The 23,571-nt window shown below is 33.2% G+C and overlaps 1 protein-coding gene across 1 annotated transcript; it reads right to left on the bottom strand.

Moving 5' to 3' along the window:
* Positions 1–10,515: 10,515 nt before the first annotated feature.
* LOC135635517 (exocyst complex component EXO70B1-like) lies at positions 10,516–12,679 on the bottom strand. The gene has a single exon (XM_065146629.1). The coding sequence runs from the start codon at positions 12,576–12,578 to the stop codon at positions 10,716–10,718; it is 1,863 nt and encodes a 620-aa protein (XP_065002701.1). The 5' UTR covers positions 12,579–12,679; the 3' UTR covers positions 10,516–10,715.
* Between the last annotated feature and the right edge of the window lie 10,892 nt (positions 12,680–23,571).

Genomic DNA, 23,571 nt, shown 5'->3' with positions numbered 1-23,571 from the left:
GGGACGGGCGGACCGAGCAGAGGCGGGCCCTCTTCGAGGCGCGGCGAGACCCAGTCGGGAGGCGACGGGGAAGGACCCGTGCCCTCCCTCCGTGCGCGACTTGTGCCGACTACCCGCAGGCGATGACGAGCCGTTTCTATCTGTTAGGATCAAGAGTACTAAGAGGGGGGGGTGAATTAGTGTAGCAGAAAACCTTCTGCGATAAAAACTGCGTTCGTTCGTTAAAAGTGATTTTGGTAAGAAAGCCGATTCGTAAATCACTTTAACTTTTCTTTAAGAGAGATGCAGCAAAGATATAAATGTAGTTTGAAGTTATGATTCTATTCAGATAGTAGGCGCAAACTGAAATATGATATTCGTATGAAAAAACTGATTTATGTCTAAACGCCGATTCGGAAAGTGCAAAGCTTGAAACCCGATCATAGATGCGCAGAAAGAAGTAAGCTTTAGAGGAGGTTTGCAGTAAAGATAATATGCTCAAAGTAAATGCAAACCGAGATTTAGAGTGGTTCGGTCAATCTTGACCTACTCCACTTTTGGCTTCCTCCACCGACGAGGTCATCGACGTCAACTAGAGGCCTTCCTTCAATAGGCGAAGGCCAACCACCCTTTTACAGTTTCACTCTTTTTGACGGGCTTAGGAGACAACCCTTACAGAATTTTCTCTCCTCTCTTTAAAGCTCAGAACTTGGAAGAAAAGAGGGAGAAGAACTTTTGGCCTTTACAACAATTTTGAGCTCTAAAAATCACAAAACAAGATCAGGATTTTGGTGTATATAAGTGCCCTTTCAGTGCTGAATGGGTGGGGTATTTATAGGCCCCAACCCATTTTGAATTTGGAGCTCAAAACTATCAATTCCCGGAATTCCGGGATTTGGCGGTTGCACCTCCTGACTGAGCCGATTGCACCGCCTGGCAGAGCTCGAAGACTGAGCCTCTGGGTGGTGCCACCTCCTGTCAGGGGCGGTTGCACCTCCTGCCAGAGCTCGAAGACCGAGCTCAGGCGGTGCCACCGCCTGACTGAGGCGGTTGCACCTCCTACCAGAGCTCGAAGACCGAGCTCAGGCGGTGCCACCTCCTGTCAGGGGAGGTTGCACCGCCCAGTCTCGCTCGGAGACTGAGCCCAGGCGGTGCCACCTCCTGGCTGGGGCGGTTGCACCGCCCAGTCTCACTCGGAGACTTAGCCCAGGCGGTGCCACCTCCTGGCTGGGGCGGTTGCACCGCCCAGTCTTGCTCGGAGACTTAGCCCAGGCGGTGCCACCGCCTGGCTTGGGCGGTTCAACCGCCTAGCAGAAATCAGGGTCTGAATGGGTTGATCCATTCGGCCCAATTTGGGTTTTTCAGGGGCCCAATTGCCCCAAGATTAAGTTAATGAGATCACCTCCCATTTCCAACTTAATCATTGTGCTAACTATGATATTTCCTAAGACATTTACTGCAACTTGCTCCGGTGCGTCAATTGCTTCTTCCGGCGAGCTTCCGGTGAACTTCCGTCGATCATCCGATGAACCCTCGGTGATGCTCCTGCGGACTTCCGGCAAACTCCTGGACTTGCGACGATCCACTTGGCGAGTTCCGACGAGCTTCTTTGGCAAGCTCATGGACTTCTCGGATTTGTTTCCGCAGAACCTCCGACGACTGTCCGAACTTCCGTCGAACTCCCAACGTGATCATTATCTTGACTCCGGCGCAACTCTTGCTGCATGTCTTTCTTCCATCATAGTTAATCCTGCACACTTAAAACAAAACTTCAATCGAGACAATTAATCCTAAGCAATTAACTAAGTTGTCCGGCATGTCATTGGTCCCTCGACGCTTCGTCCGATTCTTCGGCGCATCGTCCTCTCCTGTAGCCTATTGCCCAATCGGCCAGTTGACTCCGCAACTCCGATATCCTTGGCACAATACCCACTCTTTTTGGCCCGATGCCCAAGTCCACGGCCCGAAGCCTTCTGTCGATACGTTGACTGATCCACCGGCCCGACGTCCAATCTTCTGACATGTTCCTCCGGCACAACATGATTTTCCTGCTTTAATTGTCTCATCCTAATCGAAGCATCCTACGTCACTTAAAATGCAAATTAAATCATAAACATATATCAAGTAGTTTCATAATCAAAATACGAGATTCAACAATCTCCCCCTTTTTGATGATGACAACCACTTGATGACGGAGTTAAACTTAACTCCCGGAGTTTAAACAAACTCCCCTATCAATATGCCATATTGATAGAACCTTGAATTCAAACTGAATTCAAGTCATTGTAATATTCATCATGAATACTTGTAACATGTCATCATGAACTTATGCATAAACTAATGCATAACATCATACTTCTCCCCCTTTGTCATCAACAAAAAAGGAGAAGTCTAACTATTCTTATTGCATGAAAAACATAATATCAAGTTTTATCATCATGCAGTTTTGAAGCCAGAAAATTCATCAAATGTTAAATCATGCTTAGGACATTCAAGCTATCAAGTTTTAGATATGCAAGTTTTACAGCATACAAGATAGTGCTTTTAGAACATGCAAGCTAGCAATGTTACAACATTTTAGAACTTGCAAGCTAGCAATTTAGAGATGTTCAAGAAGGCAACTCTTGCTTCTTGAAATATGCAAGTTGCAAGCTAGCAAATTTTTGCTTCCTTTGCAATGTTTGAGCTCACAATTTTGCTTCCATTGCAAGGTGTAAGTTTAGCATGTTTAATTTTCTTGAGATAGCAACTATTTGCTTCTCTTTATACTACAAGCTAGCAATTTTTACGATATGCAAGTTTTACTACATACAAGCTAGCAAAAATTCCGAAAGCAAATGCAAGATAGCTTTCTTGTGCAAGTTGCAAGTTTTGCTTCTTGAGATAGGCAAGATAGCGCTTTTGCAATTTTTGTTTGGCAAGCTTGTGATGTTCAAGATAACAAGCTCTTTCTTCTCTTTTGAGAAGTGTCATTTTTGCTTTCTTTGCAAAGTGCAAGCTAGCAAAATGCCAAACTAGCAAGAGATAATGTTTTACATGAGGAAATCAAACAATTTGACAAGTGTTACATTTGCATCTTCTCTTTAGAGGAGTGTAATTTTTGCTTTCATCTTGAATTATGTAAGTTAGCTAGTTTGCCTCTTTTCATGATGTCCACGCTAGAAATTCTTGCTCCCCCTTTGTCATTGTCAAAAAGAAGGGAAGACCCTTTTTTCAATTTTCAGATTATGACAAAGGTAAGTATCAATTTTATTTATGTATAATTATATATTCAAATTAAAACATACACAATTTCAAAAGCCTTATTTTTCATGCACGATACTGAAAAATAAATCAATCATTATTAATGGGTATATCATACATGATACTCAAACATTAAAATTTTTAAGCATTTATCAACATGTTGATCATGATACCAAACATTCATCATTTAAAGCATTTATGATACATATCATATGCAATACATCATGTACATCATTGTCATAAGTATTGCATGCATCATTTCAAATTCATGAATATTTCATCATTGCATGCATCATGCCAAATCATAAAATATACAATCATCATTAATGCATGATTCCTAATCATCATTTATTTTGCAACATGATGGTACCAAATTTGTCAAATTACATCCTACCATACATGATCGAAACTTCTTATTTGTATATATCAAAACAAATTAATGAATATTTCGTGTATTCTTATCATCACATAAGGAATATCAAGAAGAATTATTAGGTGATGAGATAAACATTTCATGAATACAAGGAATTGCATAAAAATCATATCATAAGTGTTTCATGTATTCATATTATCACATGAAGCATACAAGACAACAATGCAAAGAAATCATGTCATGAAGAATATCAATGTGAAAATTCAGCAAAGATCACATGATACAATCGCAAAGCATGATATAATTATGAGATGATAATTTATCATATCAATGAAAGATATCAATGAGGATCAATTGTTAGGATCAATTCGTGAATACCAAAGATATGATTCATGGTTCATTAAAATTTTTCTTAACAAATTCACGATCAAGATTCATATAATTTATAATAAAGCAAATTGATATACAATCATCACACAAGACATACAAGGCAAAGAAATCTTGTTATTTCTATATTATGAAATATATGATATCAAGGCTCATGATTCATTTGAAAAGATATAGCACAAAGAGCAACTTGAAACATTCTTATCAAGATCACATTTTAAAATATTCCAAGTATCAAGATATCAATATGACACTTCATTGAATTATGAGAAATCAAAAGACAAGTTACACTTCATTTGAAGAATTCTTTTTTGATAAATGTAGGGAGCATAATGAACGATCTTGATTTATAAAGGACTTCATGTTATAATTATCAAGATCATGATTTTAATAATTATTTTCTTTAGCAAAGAATCACAAAAGCACTTTAGTTTTGCATAAGAAATCTCATTGTATTGTGATTTATAAATTCTTTCTCTACACATGAATCATAGGAGATGTATGTGAAACAAATCTTTGCAAGTAAAAATTATTTTTAAATTATTTTTGCATAAGAAATCTCATTGTATTGTTAGGATCAAGATATGTATGTGAAACAAATCTTTGCAAGTAAAAACACTATCATCCATATTTCAAGATGGAATTTATAAGCAGGAATCATTTCATCAAATCCATTTCAGAAAAATATTTTTCATATAATAAGTGTATGAGAAAATCCGATTGTTAGGATACCAATTGTTAAGCGAATCCGAAAATGAAATTAACACTTTCATGCATTCGGACAAGATTTTGCTATAGATTTTCAAGTTCAATCATGAAGATAAAACATGCTCATGATCATAAAAATTTTTGTATCCAAAACACATAATTTCCAACATGTTATTAAGGCATGTAATAGTGTAAAATCATCATGACAATTAAGTGATTTGAACATTGAATCAAGAAAGTCCGAAAAACAAGTTCATGCATTCGAGCACATTTTTGCCATAGTTTTTTTAAATACACTCATGAAATTAACACATGCTTATCATCATGTATAGCTTAAAATCTCATGCATAAAATTGTTAATCAAAATATTTAATATTACATCATTATGCATTTCTTCAAATCAAACATGATTTTTTTTAATTAAAATCGAGAAATAACAATGGAAATCAACGTAATACACATTATTACTTCTTAACCATGATTTCATATTTTCAATCAAAATCATTTTATTTGTTTATCATGCAATATTATCATTTTCGAAATTACTTAGCATGATCATAATTTTTTTTTTTAACATGTAAATTCATTCTAAAATATTTTTAAAAAATATTTTTTAATACTAAAGCTTTGAATGCTTTATTTTATGTTTTAGATAAAAATGAGTTCAATTAAATTTCTACTCTAACAATGCATATGATATATGATGCATACTTAAAGTTATACGTATATAAACTAATAAAATAAAAGAATCAAAAATTAATATTTGAGTTTATAACTATGAGTTATTTAAAAGAAAGCCAAATGAGTCCATTCATGATATGTGCAATTTATGTATGTTGCTAATTGATTAAAAGCATTTGGCAAAAGTTATAGTGACATTGAATCCAAAAGGTAATGCCAATCCAAAAAGCTAAATATTTGAGCTAAATATTTGAACAATCTTCCTTTCTAAAAATATGTGGGATCGCTAATGATCTACGAAATGATATGTAAAACTCATAATGAAGATACAAGCTTATCAAAGAAGAAAGACAGTGATATGACCAAAGATCTTAAAAACTTCTTAAAGCTTATTAGCTGAAATGAAGGATATATCACATTCGGAGATAACAATGAAGAATAAATTATTAACATAGAAAACATTAGTAACAAATGAAATCTTTTAGTTAAAAATATATTTTTTATAGATGGTTTGAAATATAACTTAATAATCATTAGCCAACTTTATGATAAAGAATACAAAGTTAAATTTGAATCCCATACTTATATAATAGACATACCGAGTATGAATAACTTTTTAATAGCTTTAAAAAAGATAATATTTATACTATTAATCTTAATAACTTTCATGATATGACTTTCTTTTTATCTTTAAATGATGATATATGGCTTTGACGTAAGAGACCAGGATATACTAACATGAAATTGATTACTCAAATTGAAACTAAAAAACTTATATAAGAAATATCTAAAATTAAATTTATTAAGGATAAGATTTATGATGCATGTCAATTAGGAAAATATATAAATAATAGTTTTAAATCCAAAAACCAAGTATCTCTAGGCCACTATAACTAATTCAAATGGATCTCAAGTCCAAAACGAAAGAATTTTATAATTTTATTTATTTAAAGTGATCATAATAATGAATTTAAAAATTAATTTTATAATTTCAATGTATTTGACCATAACTTCTTCACTCCAAGAAATCTAAAATAAAAGTAAGTCATTGTAAGAAAGAATACAAGCTTATAAGAGATGGCTAGGATCATGCATAATAAACATAGATTATTCAAATATTTTTAAGTCGAAGTTATTAATATCGTTTGCTATATCATGAGTAGGATCCTTATTAGGCCTCATTTATCTAAAAATCATCATAAGTTAACAAAAGACATAATAATTTTTTATTTTAATTTTTTTATTATAAATATTTTATTTTAAATAATAAGGATATCTTAGAAAATTTTGATATTAAATTTGATAAAGATATTTTTTTAGATACTCTTTGATTTCTAAATCTTATATAGTTCTCAATAAAAGATCTTGAAATATTAGTTTTTATTAATCTCCTTAAACTATTATGATTATTATTATTTTAAACTTAAAAATTTAAATTCAAATGATGATTTTACTTCTCAAAGCAATATGGATACATCTATTTTGAAGAAATCTTATCCAGGAAATCAAACTATATAGATGGGCAGAAGCTAATTGTTAACGATATATCAAAAGACAGACTCATTCTTCTTTAATAAATATTTACATTAATATAATTTTTTAATCTCAAATTGAGTCTAAATGTATTGATAATACTCTTAAAGATAACTCATGAGCCTCGATAATATATCAATAGCCAAATCAATTTAAGAGAAATAAAATTTAAATATTTATTATAGACCTAGTATTAATATTGTAATTAGCACTTAATGAGTCTCTAGGAATAAGTAATATGAATAAAATGTCATAGCTTGAAATAAAGCTCGATTAGTGATTAAAGGTTTCAACCAAGAAGAAGGTATAGATTTTGAAGAAACTTTCACTCCTATGGTTAGACTTAAAATAATAAAAATACTCTTTACTTATAGTTATTTAAAAATTTTAAGTTATTTCAAATGAATGTTAAAATATTTTTCTTAATGATTTTATTTTAGAAGAAATTTATGTTAAACAACAACCAAAATTTGAAAATATCTTTTATTTAATCATGTTAATTATCTAAGGCTCTCTATGAATTAAAGTAAACCCTTAGGGGTTGGTTTGAGAGACTTAGTTTTTTCTTAAGTCAAAATATTCAAAAGATAAGGTTGACACCATATTATTTATTAAATATTTTAATAATAATATTATTATTTAAATTTATATTGATGATATTATTTTTGATTCCACTAATAAAACTTTGTGAGTCATTTGCCAAGAGCATGGAACAATAATTTAAAATAAGTCAAATGGGTGAAAATTAATATTTTGTTATGATTACAAATTAAGTAATTAAATGATAAATTTTCTATTAGTCAAATCAAGTACCCTCTTGACCTATCAAAAATATTTCATTTGAAAAATGCTAAAGTTGTCAACACACCAATAAACACCTCTACTAAATCTGACATGGATAATGATGGTATTTTTTTTATTAGAAGATTTATAGTGGTATGATAGAAAGCTTATTACATCTCACTACTATCAAACCTGATATTATGTTTAGTGCAAATCTTTATATTATGTTTCAATCAAATCCTAAATAGTCTCACTTTAAAGTTATAAAAAAAAATTAAATACTTAAGAGGAATACTATCTCTAAGACTATGGTATCACAAATCTAATAATTTTGATTTAATTAATTTTGTAATGTTGACATTGCATGATGTAGAATAGATAGAAAAAATACCTCTCAAACTTGTCAATTCTAAGCTCTACACTTAGCTTCTTGATTATTTAAGAAGAAATATTCTGTCACACTATCTAGTTGAAGTTGAATATACAATGAAAGATGCATATTGTGTATAAAGACCACACTCCGCTTGAATGGCTTTGCTAGTTTTCAAACGAGTGCTTGTTTATTTCTTCGGAATGGTCACATATTGTTGTTGCCCATTATGTACAATAGTGCTAGTTTTCCCATGCTGCCTTTCCATGGCAATTCAATATTTGCATTACCCACTCTAATACCATTCTATCATATCCTTAATTGGGATTGCCTAAGGTATATGACACTAAAGCGATATGCATTTGCAAGGGTCGACCTAGACCTTAACCTTATGTAGTCTATAAACGACCTGCACAATAAAGAAAATGTTAGAAAGGCAAAGATAATTGGGATCCAATTTGCCACCGAACATACACTCCATAATTTATCATTGTCGCACATGAAAAGGCCAAGATAACAGAGATCCAAAGCAACACAAGGCAATCAACATTTATTAGAATTGAAAGGGTTTTAAAAATAGATCGAAAGAACACAAAGGAGGTTCCAAAAGTAAATGCAGTCTCAATGTTTGTACAGTACTTTTGTTGAATAGAAACCAAGCACACTAAAGACATTGCATCACTTCTCAAACACTGACCCAACGTCCCATTCACTCGGGTGCCACCTAGAGTATTTAGGATGTTAAGACGGTTGATGTTTTGCACCACTAAGTCGTTAGTCAAAAATCATATTATGGCATATGAGAACAATACAATTTTGGGTCATTTTTTTTCTTATTTGATGTTGCATAACCAGAATCATTTCTTAGTTCTATATAATGAGAATAGAAAGTAAAAACATTAACAACAAATAAAAATGGGGTTTACTATAATATTTTTTGCCCCATACTACCCTATAGGCCAATTAGTCTCTTTGCACGTTTTCAATTCTATTGTTTTCTGTCTTGTAGTTTGCACTTTAGTTTTATAAGCAATAGAGGTTGTTTTTATTCAATTTTACACTTGACCTTCCTACGATAATTCCATCTTATGCTAAAATTTTCATCTGATAGGTAATATCGAGTCGACAGATTCTTGAACCTAAATCGAAACCTCATATAAATAAGTTACATCTCTTAGCCGTTGAGATTGTGAATGATGACTTCATCATTTAAAAAATGATCTATCAAAGTCAAGTAATCTATAATAAATTTTAGATTTTATATATAATTAGCAATAGTAATACCTTCTTGAGTTATTTTCATCAATGTGAATAGAAAACTTAGTATTCAAATGCGAAAGCCATTGATGAAGGTGATTTGTGACTTAAACTACGCTTTTACTATAGGGTTACATGAAGAAATTAATAAAGCTATGGAACTTGTATGAGGCTTGGACAGCTTATAAAATAGTTATAATCAAGATTTAGTTTTAATATTGATTCTCCTATTACTTGAATATTTTTGGGTAAAAAACTAAAAGCCATCGATATAACCCAATAGATCATATCTGAATAGGAGGCTTGTGAGTTTTGTTTGTCGAGATGCATAATTATTACCTATAGAGAATTTGAAAAAGATTAGAGTTGTTATATTATTAGATGTGAGCCTTGTAGTTGAGAAGAACTGTTATTTCATGATAAAACAATCATCGCAATGTCAAAGCTATAGTCTTGAGTTGAGAAAGAGGAATCTAGAATCTAAAAATGATATAGATCTGATGAAGAGATCAGATATGGAAAGTGCAGAAGAGATGATTTAATCTAATAAAGGAGAACAAATTTAGGAACTGTGAAGATTCAATTTGATGGAGGTAGAAGAAGACAATATGATCTGATGGAAGAGATCAGATTTGGGAAGACAGAAGAGAGCGATATCGGTGGACTATCACCGAGAGGCCAATCATAGATCGGAGATACCAGTGGATTTGACGAGTAACAAGAAGAAGATGGGGATGCCAATGTACACCAAGGTCAATGTAAGGAATAAGCATACAGTGCAGATGTAGGCACAGAGGAATTGCGTCGATCTGCCGATGGGCGTCGTGTGGTAGGGAGCTCAATCGGATAGGCACAGAGGAATGTGCCTGAAGTGTCATCGACAAGTACTGGAAGAAGGCGTTGGTGTAAGAGCACAAGGCGGATGCAAAGCAAGTAGAGGTAGGCATAGAAACGAAGATGCCTACAGTGTGGAGGTAGGCACACATCCCAATAGACAGAGAGATGAGGAAAATAAGTGTTTAAAGTAAGAAGATTCTAATATGTGAGGGAATTATATTATATTGCTCGATGATGAATCATGTTATATATTTATAAGGTTGAGAAAAATTGATCGTCCTTTAATCATCCTCATGAATCCAACAGAGATAGAACAGGCAAGTATATCATGATTTCCTTCTATCAATCATTGATTTGTGATCGATTCTCTATCAATATCAATTTATTGATGATCGCATCAAAAGATGATTCTTTCTACGATATAAACATTCAAGATTCGAATGGATGTACATACTGCATTCAAGAAAGAAAAATGAACTCCATTCCATCTCCGACCACAAGAAGTGCATTTATAAGATTATACACACAGTATGAGTTTGTTCTTACCAACAATCTGTCTGCTGCTCACTGGGACCTCCTCCCACCCTCGAACAACTCATTGATCCTCGCCTCCACGTCCTCCACGCTATACTTCGAGTATCGGTCCAGGAGCCACCGGGCGTCTCCTCCCTGCCGCAGCCGCGACACCAAGTTACGGTACGCCGGCAGGACGGCCTCCGCAATGCCCCCCCGCAGCTCCGCCCGCATCTGCTCGTCCACCGCCACCCAACTCCCCTGCGTCCTCCATATGTCTTCCAGGTAGTTGTTGAACATCCCCAGCTTGTCCCTTATGGCCTTCTCCGTCGCGACCGACGCTGACCTCGACGCCGCCCCGCCCAAACCGTCCATCCGCAGCGCCGCTACCACCTTGGTCCACGACGCCCGCTGGTACTCGCTCGCCCACTGCCGCAACTTCGAGTTCTGCCGCCTGATCCAGTCCTCCCCTAACATGATCCCCACGTCGCTGCCCTTGGCTTTCTGCAGTATGTACCGCCCGTTGTTCATCAAGAAGACGTAGGTGAGGGAGAGGTCGCGGTAGATCTTGGACTTGGCGTCCAGGTTGTCCAGCAGGATATCTGCGATCCACGCGACGCGGACGGGAAGCGGCACGGCGACCCTCGCGGCGTCTTCAGCCATGACCTCCGCCAGGGTCGGCCTCGAGCACGCCGCCCCGAGATAATTCATCACGTACCGCGTGATCGGATGGACGTCGCCGCCGGGGACGGCGGATTTGACCCGGTCGCGGCGGATCAAGTTCTCTAGCTCCATGAAGATCCTTCTGATGGATGCGCTCAGGGCTCTGTGCACGACTCCCATCTCGTCGAGGACTGCGGCGGAGTACTGGTCGGAGAGGACCGTGTCGATCTCGGGGAGGAGGTCGCGGACGGCCTCGTACATGTCGAGGAGGCCGAAGAGGCGCTCCGGTCCCTGGTCAACGGAGGCGACGGCAGCACCGAAGGATAAAAAGTCAGAAGCTACTGGGACGCATGTGACAGAGAAGGCAAGGTCAGCGAAGGCGGGGAGGGAGGCGAAGACGCGCTCACACAGGCGGCGCTCGCTGGGGATCAAGATGAGGAAGACCATCCGGGCGGCCTCGATCCAGCGGGGGATCTCCTCCTCGATTTCGTCCCAGGCCGCGGCCAGGAATCCGTCCTCGGGAGGCGGGCGGAGGCCGAGGCGGGCAACGGACTCCTCAACGAAGCTGCGGCGGAAGCCAGCGTAGGTTTCCACGCACTCACGACCGAAACCAGCGGCCACCATCCGGTGGGCGATGTCATTCAGGTTCGCGACGGATCCTGGTGGCAGGGCGTCGATGATGATCTCGTAGGTGTCAACGGGGTTGGCCACCGGTATGTGTTCTTCGACTCCTCCATGGTAGGCATCGTCGTCGTCGTAATCTTTGACCGGCGGTTGGGTGGACTCGATGACAGCACGGAACTCCTCGTCGAGGCGGAGCACGCAGCGGCGAAGGAGGTGGTCCATCCGGTCGAGGAGTGGCTTGGTGGCGGGGGAGGCCTGATTGTTTAGGTCAGTAGCGGTGTCGAGGAGGTCGTCGATCGCCTCGAGGAAGGCGGCGGCGTCGGCAGAGTCGGACCAGATGAGACGATTGAAGTCAACAAAGTGGACTACTTGGCCTTCGAGGGCTCGGAGGGTTCGGTCAAAGGAGGCAAGGGGAGAGGGAGATGGCGACTGGCGGGGGTCGGCGGTCGGGGCGTCGCGGCGGCGTTGGTGCCGATCGGAGGTCTTGTCCAGGGCGAAGAAGCGGTTGTCGAAGGAGGAGAAGACTTGGAGGATGTCATCGGCCATGGTCTGGGTGCGGCCAAGGCTTTTGGCGATGTGGCGGACGGCGGCGATCAGCTTCTCCTCTCCATCCTCCAAGTCCTCCATCTCCCCTTTACCAGTTCGATCTCTCTAAGATCTCAGCGCGTGCGTGAGGCGAGGACGGGGACGGAAGAGAAGCAACCGGTAACGAATGACGTACCTCTCGCTGTCGGTTTGGGTAGGTGTCTAGTTTCATATACAAACACGTAAAGTGATTGCACATGGGTTGACCTAGGGAGATAGTAGGTGAACGAGCTCTGGACTGGTTTGGGCTGTGCTGATGCGGTTTGGTCCGATTTGGTTTGGGTGGGTTTTAGTGTCTCCTCGGGTAAAACGTGGCGTTAGAATTGCTTAGACCGGCCGGCCCATCTGGCGAGTTGGATCGTAAGTTTAAAAGATGCTGTGGGCCTGAGTGCGAGGGGATGCAGTCATCGCGATTCGGAGCGAGTGGATACGAGATAAAAGTTGAAAGCAGTCATGAGAAAATAGGACGAAAGACGAGAGAGAGAGAGAGAGAGAGAGAGCACAACAGCACGATGCTGATGCGGTGTCGAAATGATCCTAAGTACACGAATCATGAATCCGGTCCCTCGGCAAATTCTTAGGTGGACCTGATCCAGCACCGCCTCTATGCTACCATCTAAAATTGGCTAATCCGATTAGAAAGGGTGTTGCTGGGCTTTGGTCGATATGCTACCATCGACGTCTTGCTATTTTATAAAAAGATAAAATTTATAAAATAATATTTATCTTTACATAAATATATAATTTTGGTCTTATCATAATGTTACCATCGTTAGAGCTTATGTTTAATAATTATTAGATCTATTGTTATTATTAAATATATTTTTTTATATAATTAATATTAAAAAGTTTAATGAATATTATTTGTAACTTATATCTTTTTGTCATATCTAACAAGTAGTTGTCAAAGTAGTCTAAGATAATAGACCTCTAGGGTATAAATTATAAAAAAAATATTTATCATTTTTAATATATATTATATTTTATATTGATCTTATAGTTGTCAAAGTGGCTTGGATTAATAAATTTATAAAATCATATGAAGGAATTGGTTTTGACCTTAAAAAATAATATTCATAATGGTATACATAATTTAAAAAAATTAAATAATCTAAAAAAATTATTTTAAATAATTATGTGATAAGGTATGATAAAACTATTTTAGATATACTTATAGTTTAAGGTTATATTTTCAAAGGTAATAACTTTGACTCATAAGGATAGTATTAGTTTTTTATAATTATAATTTTTTTAGTAAACATTTGGTATAACAATATTTTACCCAAAAGTATAATATAGATGATATCAATAGTTCATTATATTTTGAAACTTAAAATATTAATATTATATTTTCTTTGTTACATTCTCATGTATTTAATATCTCTATAATCTCTAGATCAAATTACTTTAAATAACCTAGTACATACAATTTACATTAGGTGTGTCAAACTTTATTCGGATTTATTGAAATGATCGCAAACTTAATTTCTGAAAGTTATGTAGGATAAATAATTAAAAAATATCTTATAGGTTTTTTTTATAATTGATAATAATATTTATATTTCATTATAATTTATAACTAGTGTACTAAAATATTTAAAGATAGATTTAAATCTACTAACAAGTCATTAGCTAACACCTTAATCAAAATACTAATTATAGCTTAATATGATAGTATTCGATAAATTTTATATCATATCTTTGTTATGACTAACAAAGTTGTAAAACTTAAAATATTGGACATGATGAGTTACTCTTATGTAAGTTATTTTTAACTTTCTTCTTCCTTGTTTTAGCTCATTTAAAATTTATTGTGACATAAATAAAGGATAATTAAAATTTAAATGAGTTAACAAGGATGTATATTTAGGAAAAAATAAGATTAAAGCATAAAGGATCTTATAATATTTTGACTACTACTTAAGTAGTGGATACTAATAAAAGAAAGCTGAAACATAATCTACTATATAAGTTAATTAAGTTTGAAAATGATATACAAACTTATAAAAAATAATTTTATAGTAAAGTGTTATTTCTTTGGTAAGAAAAATCATATGAAAAATGATTAGTTCTAAAGAAAAATTACAAACTTTACTTTTATATATTTTGAATCAGATATTACATAAATCATTTTTAATACTTAGATTGACTTTGGTACTTCAAATTATATTACTAATAATATATAGAGATTTCTTTTAACATGAAAATCAAAAGAGCATGAAAGATTTTCTATTACAAGTAATTATCTTAAAATGAAAGCAATAGTAATAGGTATTAATCGCCTATACATACAAATGATTCATTTGATTCATTTAATTATTTATCTAAAATTATTAGGATATTGACTTTTTCTAGTGATGTTAAACTCAATATATTTGTTATTTAATAAAAATTGATTATGAATCTATATAATAGTTTATATAGAATTAATATGAATATTGAGTTTCTAATAAATTTACCATCAAATATTAAAATAAAATGTAGTTTCGTTAATCAACCCCTTGAAATTATATATTTTTATATTTACAGATCATTTCATATTCTCTATTTTATGAATTATATATTTACAAATTATATATTTTTATAGATGACCTATCGAGATATATATATATATATATATATAACTAATACATAAAAAGTCTCAAACCATTGACACTCTTAAGCTATACATAAATAAAGTGGAGATATAATTAGATAAAAAGATTAAAATTATTAGATCTAAAAGAAGTGATTGAATTTTATATAGATATAATAAGTTGGGTTAGAATCATAACCTTTTTATTAGATTTATAAAAAAACTAAGATATTTATGCACAGTGTACCTTACCATATATACCACAATAGAATAGTGTTATTGAAAGAGAATGGTGTTATTAAAAGATGAAATCATACTCCTATGAATATTATTAAAAGCATGATGAACTTTTTCTTTATACTTAAGTCTACCTTAAATAGGGTTCATAGTTAGTCAATTTTATCAACTCCATTTGGGTTATGAACTAGTAGAAAATTTATTCTAAGACGTTTACATATTTAGGATTATCCTACAGAGATTAGAGTAAACAAAAATTAAATCAAAGAACTATATTGAATTATTTTATTAGTTATCTAAAAAAAATTCAAGGGGTATAGATTTTATTATGATAATCATAATATGATAATAGTTGAATTTAATGTAAGTTTCAAAGAAAATATTGAAATCAGTGATGAAAAATCTCAAAAATTTGATCTTGATATTAAAGAGATATGAGTTAATGCTCTTTTGTTATTTTCTATTCAAGAAGTTATTATTCCTTAAATCATTGAACAATTTGATGATGATAAATAATAAAATGATATTAGTTATCCTACAAAATATTAATATCATTGTCGATGAACTTATAAAATAATCATAATTAGTAATTTTGATAAGATCCCAAAAGAAAAGAAGTCTTATCATTTTTTATGATTATATGATATATCTAAAATAATTAAATTATTATATAGGAATAAAAAGGACTCTTGTTATTTTCATAAACTATAGAAAATAATGATTTTAAAAAATAGTACAATACAAGGAAACAAAAGTTGAAATGAATAGACTCGGATGATATTTAGGTACTCATAAAATTGTTTAATAATTACAAAAGAGTTCATCGTAAATGTATCTTTTAAATGAATCAAAGGATAATATCGAATAATATAAAACCAAACTTATCATTAAAGATTTTTTTTTAGAAAAGAAGCCATTAAGTATAACAAGATATTTTCTCTAATTTTTAAAAATATCTCGTTACGAATCATCATATTAGTAACTCATTATGATCCTAAGTTATATCAAATAGAAGTAAAAATAACTTTTCTAAATTAAGATATAGATAAATAACTTATATGAATAATACGAAGGGTTCATATAGAAGGAAAAAAAGATTTTGGGTGAAAATTTTAAAAAATTCATTTACGATCTTAAACAAACATATAGATAATGATATTTTAATTTTCATGATATTATTACCTCCTTTAGATTTAAAAAATATTATTAATTAATATATATTTGAAGGTCAGTGAGAGATAATTTATTATATTAGCTCCATATATGAATGATATTTTGCTTATTAATAATGATCTTAATTTATTACATCAAACCAAAAAAAAAATCTAACTAAGAAATTTAAAATGGTTGATATGAATGAGAGTGTTTATACTATTAGTAGAAAGATATTTAAAAACAAATCTCTAAAATTATTAAGACTATATCAGAAAAGATATATTGAGTAAGTCCGGAAGAGATATAGTATGTAGCTTTATTCAATAAATGATACACCTACAATAAAATATTAAAAATTCAATCAAGGTCTATGTTTTAAAGATGACTTGGAAAAGAATAAAGAATTTTTTTTTATATGTAATCAGAAGTCTATTATATGCTTATGTTTATATTAAACCATATATCAAATTTACAATTAGAATGCTGGGTAGATATTAGAATTACATAGAAATATAATATTCAAAGGCTATAAATAAGATAGTGAGATATCTACGAGGGATAAACAATTATATGCTTATATATAAAAGATTAGATTAGCTTAAAATGATCGAATATGATTTTATAAATTACCTCAACATTAGAAATCCACTTTATAATTTATATTTATATTAGATAGAAGGATAATTTATAAGAGAAGTATAATGTAAATTTTATTATCAATAATAGAAGTTAATTTTTGGACATGCTTTGACCATTAATCAAGATTTATGATTATAAAATTTTATCTTAGGATTTCGTATGGTCGAACTCAATTGTCAAGTCACTTAAGATATTTTTTTATTATCATAATTATTTTTTTTAGAATAACAAGTACTTTAATGATTCTAAATATATCGACATAAAATACTCGATGGTTGAATTTTTTTTTAAAATAACTAATGTCAATTAAGCACTTGAGTTTTATTGTATTGATTATTGATTTATTCACTAAAGCATTATAGCTTGAGGTATTTAAGGAATATATTTATATGATTGAGTTTGTAAATAATTTTTAAAGATATGATGATATATGTTTAAGTGAATATTATAATTGATATTTTTACTTATATAATGAAAGTTAATTAATTTTATTATCTTATTTATATTTATGTATATAAATATTATGATATTATGATTGAATATAATAACTAGATTATTTTGACAAGATAAATTACAAAAGTTATTTTATATTATATTAGAAAAGATAAATAGTATTATAATACATAGAAAGAAATATGATATTAATAACATACGACTATTATAACTAACATTAAGAGTTAGATTTAGTGTAGTATTATTATAATTATTAGATTTATTAGTCTATTTTTTAAAATTAGTGATCATTCATAAAATATTTTTAAAATTTTAAAATCTAATTAGATAAGATTATTTTTAAATAATTTTTTTTTATTTTGATTTCAAACCTTTGTTTTATATTTTAAATATTTTTAAATTTTTTTAAAAGTAGGAGAATGTTAAATTATATGATTAAATTAATTTAATATAAAATATATTAAAAATTTGATTAGATCCTGATTAAAATTACGATAGATAGAAAGAAAATCTTAAGAAATCTTGAGAGGTAATCTTAATAGAGAGAGTCTACTAGTTATCTTTTTCCAGATGATTCTTTCTCACAGATAAAATGATAAGACCTCGTGGATCTAAATATAGTTATCACAAATCACCTTTGAGATCTTTTTCCTCTCCTATTTAATTTCTCCCTATTTCATTGGTAACAATGATTTTTCATAAGAGATAAAAAGAATCTACAGTTCTACTTCCTAGTTTAATCGATAGATCGATCAAATAAGTTACATTCCAAGTATCCTATTATTATAACCAAACTATGTAGTCATATAAAGTGAGATGGAGAATCTATATCTATATTTACTTTGTCCTATCAAACTGTCTAATTACTTTTGACGAAACTCACTGTGGCTTTATGCACCTCCTCGGTACTACTGGCAAGATCCTGTATCAGCTATCGAGAAGAGAAGCAAAGGATGGATAAAACGAGAAGCCGTGGGCAAAACAAGGCAGAATGGCAAGTGTTGTTGCTTTTCTCACACTCTATCTAATTGATCTCCTGAATGGGAAGATTACATAAAATCGTCCGATCATTAAATAGTCAACGAGTCAACACCCATGAATAAACAATATATTGATGATATGTAAACGCGAATGCAATATGCACCGACCCACCGACGCCCAATGTTAAAAATGGCTATCAAATCGATTTTTCTCTCGACAGCACTGTGCTGCTGATCTCCGTCTTTACGCCTCCTGACAACATCACGGTAACATTCCTCCAGGATGCTCCTCGGAGCAGCGTACCGAAGCCGACCATCTCCAGTGTCTCCATTCCCATCTTTAGCCCCGTGATTGAACGTTTTATCTCACTCTCTCTTGGTATCTCCATCTCTCGATATAAAAGTGATTAACCCAGTTTTTGGTGTCTAGCATATTCTTCTTTGTACAATCATAAGGTTGCTGTTTGGCGACTTAGGAGACCAGCATTCGAGTCATAGAAACAACATTTCTTAAGCTTATTAAGAGGTAAGACTGCATATATCGATTCTTTCCCAACTCTATTGGGTCTACCCTTTTAGCAGATTCTCCATTCTGGAGTTCATTTTTGGTGCGGTGCAGTTAAGTTTCAGTTATCTACGGAATGTTATTATTGAAATGAAGAGTTGGAATATCAGATCTACTGTCGAAGAATATGTTGCTTCTGAAGTCTGAACTAAGGAATTTCAGTAGTTTGTTTTTCTTTAAATCGATGGAGTGTTCATTTTTACACGTAAATTTGTAGACCATTAATGAAATTGGAAATATAGATTATGCTTAGAAGTTAGAATTACAATTTTGTTCTTTTGCCAACTTCAGAGCAAAAGCTGACTCATTTACCATGACGTATCATGGCCTATAACTTGTGAATATATTAAACAATTTTGTACTGATTATTTCCTATTTCTTTTATCTGCTTCCTATCGTTGATTAAACAGAAAAATTCTAGGAGAACACCCATTGGCGTTCAGTCGAATGATAGCGTCATTCTTGTTATAATGTTGTATTCAAACACAAACTCTACATGTCCGATAAGGAGATCCTAGAAGGTGGTGTTTCATGCTTGTTTCATCTCTTGTTATATGTTTGTTCCATTGAGTGTGCTCATGATATATGCCTTTTAATGATACTCTCGTGGCTACTTAGAAACTAATTGAGCTAGCATCTATAAACTAGTTTTCTGCAGTCACCTATGGTCTATGCACTTGTCATTTTGCTGTGCCTGAAACACTTTTGTCTCTATGCTTGGACATAAATGCATCTCCATTATCAAAACACTTATTTTACCAATTGTAAGTGCATCTTCGTTATGACACTCATATTTATCACCACAACATAATGTTTACAGCTATATTTTGCTTAACTACATGCCTTGGATCTTTTATTTTGTGTGTGTGGGTGTTAATGATATGGAGCTCTTTTATGCCTAAGCTTATTGTGGAAATTAGGTTGAGACATCAACCATTGATCCCAACTGTTTGGAATTGTTTTTTGCAATTGAGCCCTGTCATGTTGAATCATATTTTCTAATTGAATTTCACTAAAAGGAGTTCTACTGATTGTTTGTTGAATTTGAAAGCTTGCAGATCAAGTTAATTTCCAATCACGTTCTGACTTAATCATGTATACCTGTGTATGGCACTGTGCTAATTTTTTTGGATAGTCTGATACTAGCGGGTTAATTTATGAAGCTTCATTTTTATTACAAGATATCCCAAATAAATAGAAAGAACTTCTCTAATTAGATCTTTCTTAATGCTATAGAAACCCAGAATTGAACATGAGTGTATAAGTTGCAGCAGGATGATTTTATCATGGCAATGGCAATTTTGCCTGAGAACACAAGGGATAACATGCATGAAATTTTTTACCAAAAAATTCAAAATAACTATCCTTGCTCAAAATAACTATCTGTGCCAAAGCTTCAATATAGAAATGTAGACAAGTTTTTTATTTTATTTTATTTTTTCATTTTATATTTTCAAATATTTATATTCTAATCGGACTATCTGAGTGAGGAACGACAGAATTCTGTGCTTAATCTTCCAGAACTAGGTTGGAATTTTTTTTTTAATGTTCCATCTACAGTCAAATTTCTGTTCTTTGCATAACAAACAGTTGGATTGATTAAATCTCCTGTTAAGATGATCAGTAAATTGTCCTATTGTTTCCTGCTGCTATGTTATGGTTTGGAGTTTTTAAACAAGGCATTAAAGATTTTATGGAGTTGTTAATAAGAATTTAAGTAATTTTCATTGCCAATTTAGTTGTAAGAGATTCAGGCTGCCTGTTAGTTTGTTGCCCTTTTATCAAAGCAGCTCCTACTTAAAAGAAAACATCATACAATTAATTCTCCAATTAAGCTGTTTGTCAATTTGGGCTTTGGGTCATGTTTGTCTATTAGACTTTAATCGTCTTTCTTAGTGCCATCTGTGGTTATAATTGCCAATTGGTTGCAGCTACTTGGTAGTGTTTAGCGCAGGTTTTTAGTGACCTGCTGATTGTGGTGAACTTTACGTAGCTCAAATTTGACTATTTAAATGAAAACCAAACTAGCTCTATTTACATTTTCAAGAGATGCTGCGTCTTCGAGGAATGAGTACCAGTTTGTGTTCTATATTTGGAAATACTTTTTGGCAAGGATTAGTGACGTAATTACCTCTCGTCCTTTTAGCATACTTATAGAACAATTTTACCGAGCACAAGATTTATGTGATTCTGTACATTCTTTGTTACATGAGAAGTATTAAAAGATAAAGATAATAGGGTAATTTATAAAAAAAATCCTCAGTAATGGGGTTTTAGGGGATGATGCACTCATGGGTAATTTATCAAAATCCTCATTTTTTTTGTTTTTCAATTAAACCAAAATAAATTTTAAAAAAGACATTTGATATCTTTTGACCTTAGTTGAATTTGGTTTGGGGCTTGAATCAATGTGATGGATTGAACCATATCAAATTTATTGAACTCGATCCGTTTAATATAACATAAAGTATTTAATTTTTTGTTATTATGACCTAGATTGCCCTTTAATTTTTTTTTTCTAAATCACCCCATTGCCCCTATTCTATCAATACAATAGTAACATTGACGAAGGTCGCTATTGCAAACCTTCTTGTTGGTGGTGGCTAGCAACGTTGCAATCTTCATCGCCAACACAAGGTACGACTAGTTTGGAGCCCTAGTTGTTGGGTTGAGATTCTTGCTAATAAGGTGTTAGGTTCTTGTCAATAAAGTATTAGTGGTGGCATCGTCATCGTTGGGTTCCTGCTAGCAAGGCATCGTTATAGAGGAGAGGAAGAAGGGTTGTGGTTGCCATTACCAATAGGGCAGGAGGTGGATGAAACTACGTTAGGTTTCTTGTTGTTCATCGTCGTTGAGGCTATCGGTTGAGCATTTAGCTTTGTGTAGCCTCGATGATTACCGGTTTATCATCATGTAGTTTTTTTGTAGCCTCGTTGTATCGTTATGTGACTTACCGTAGTATTTGTGGAACATTTATAGTCTCGTTGAAGCGTCGAACCTTGGCAATGTCACTGATGAAGCGTTGGTTTATTGGCTATCGTTCAATGCATCGTGAATCATTCACTACAATAATAAAAAAAATAATATTAAATAATTATATCTTTTGTAGTTTGATACTATTAATTTTGAATGTCAAAGTATAGGCTACTTATTATAAGGATGCTTCTCTTTTGAATGAAATATTAAATTTTTTTTGGTGAGATGGATGGTTTCAATGAAACAACATCTTTATCAATATCAGAATCAGTAGTGATTCAATACCAGACCTAGTTAAAGGATCTTCTACCTAACCTCAAACTTACAACCTCGATTTGAGCGAGGTATTTGTAATGGATGACAATGAAGATAGTTATAAGATATTTCAAGATTGGATTGAGCAGAGAATAGTATAAGAATTCAAAGAAGATATAGATCATAATACATTTGATCCCCATGATATCGTTGATTGATTTCAATCCAGATATGTATATAAACATCTTGGAGGATAGGGTTACAAAAGATGACTTATTATCCATGACCTATATATTGGATAGGTAGTAATTTGTCACTGTTCATATTACAATATGAAATATGATAATTTGTTGTGATATTTGACACTTGCATTTTTCATGTTTTGTAGATATTTAAAGATATTCCAGAATTTAAAAGAGCTTTATAAGAATATTTAAGAAGGAGGAATCTTGAAATAAAAATTCAAGTATATAGAAGTTACAAGCTTATAGCACGATGTAAGGTTGAATATTGTTGATGGATGATAATTGCTCGTAGAGGCGATACATGTCGGAATATAAAATTCATGAACGAGCACTAATATAATATACTAAAAGGAAATTGAGATCATTCATCTTGCACTAGTAAATTTACCCGAGTAATATTTTTCAAAGTCCAAACATCTATCGAGGCAATCATAGCATACCTAAAAAAGAGGATATGTACATATTGACGTTTTGATATATTTAACATTCCATGGTCTCATGCAATAGTTGTTATTAAGTTTTTGAATTTCAATCCATATGACTATTGTGAAAATTACTTTTTGATAGAATATTTAAAGAAAACTTATTATGACACCATCAAAATAGGTTCCTCATCAAAATATCAACTTGATATCAAAATGCTAATATCAATCAGCACAGCATAAACAATAGAGTAATAAATCAATCACACAGTGAGACCAAATCTTTTTAACGTGGAAAACCCAATGTGGGAAAAATCACGGGACCGCAGTCCACCTCAAACTTTCACTATCAATAATAATGATAATAGGTTTACAATAGGTCTTCTCTAGAATAACTAGAGGATCAGAATAACATCAAGATCATAGATCTTGGCTCAAGAATAGCATATCTTCATCACGTAGGATGGATCTCCTCAAAAGAGAATTATAGGTTTCACGGAGTGGATATCGTAGGAAAGTACCTTAGAGAGGGT

This window comes from Musa acuminata, chromosome BXJ3-4, assembly GCF_036884655.1.
Source record: "Musa acuminata AAA Group cultivar baxijiao chromosome BXJ3-4, Cavendish_Baxijiao_AAA, whole genome shotgun sequence".
Classification (NCBI taxonomy): domain Eukaryota; kingdom Viridiplantae; phylum Streptophyta; class Magnoliopsida; order Zingiberales; family Musaceae; genus Musa; species Musa acuminata.
Note: the sequence above shows the minus strand (reverse complement) of the source record. Positions and strands in the feature narration are given on the sequence as shown.

What these genes read in the sequence shown, in the direction of transcription:
- LOC135635517 (XM_065146629.1), bottom strand. Translation starts at nt 12,578, where the DNA reads ATGGAGGACTTGGAGGATGGAGAGGAGAAGCTGATCGCCGCCGTCCGC.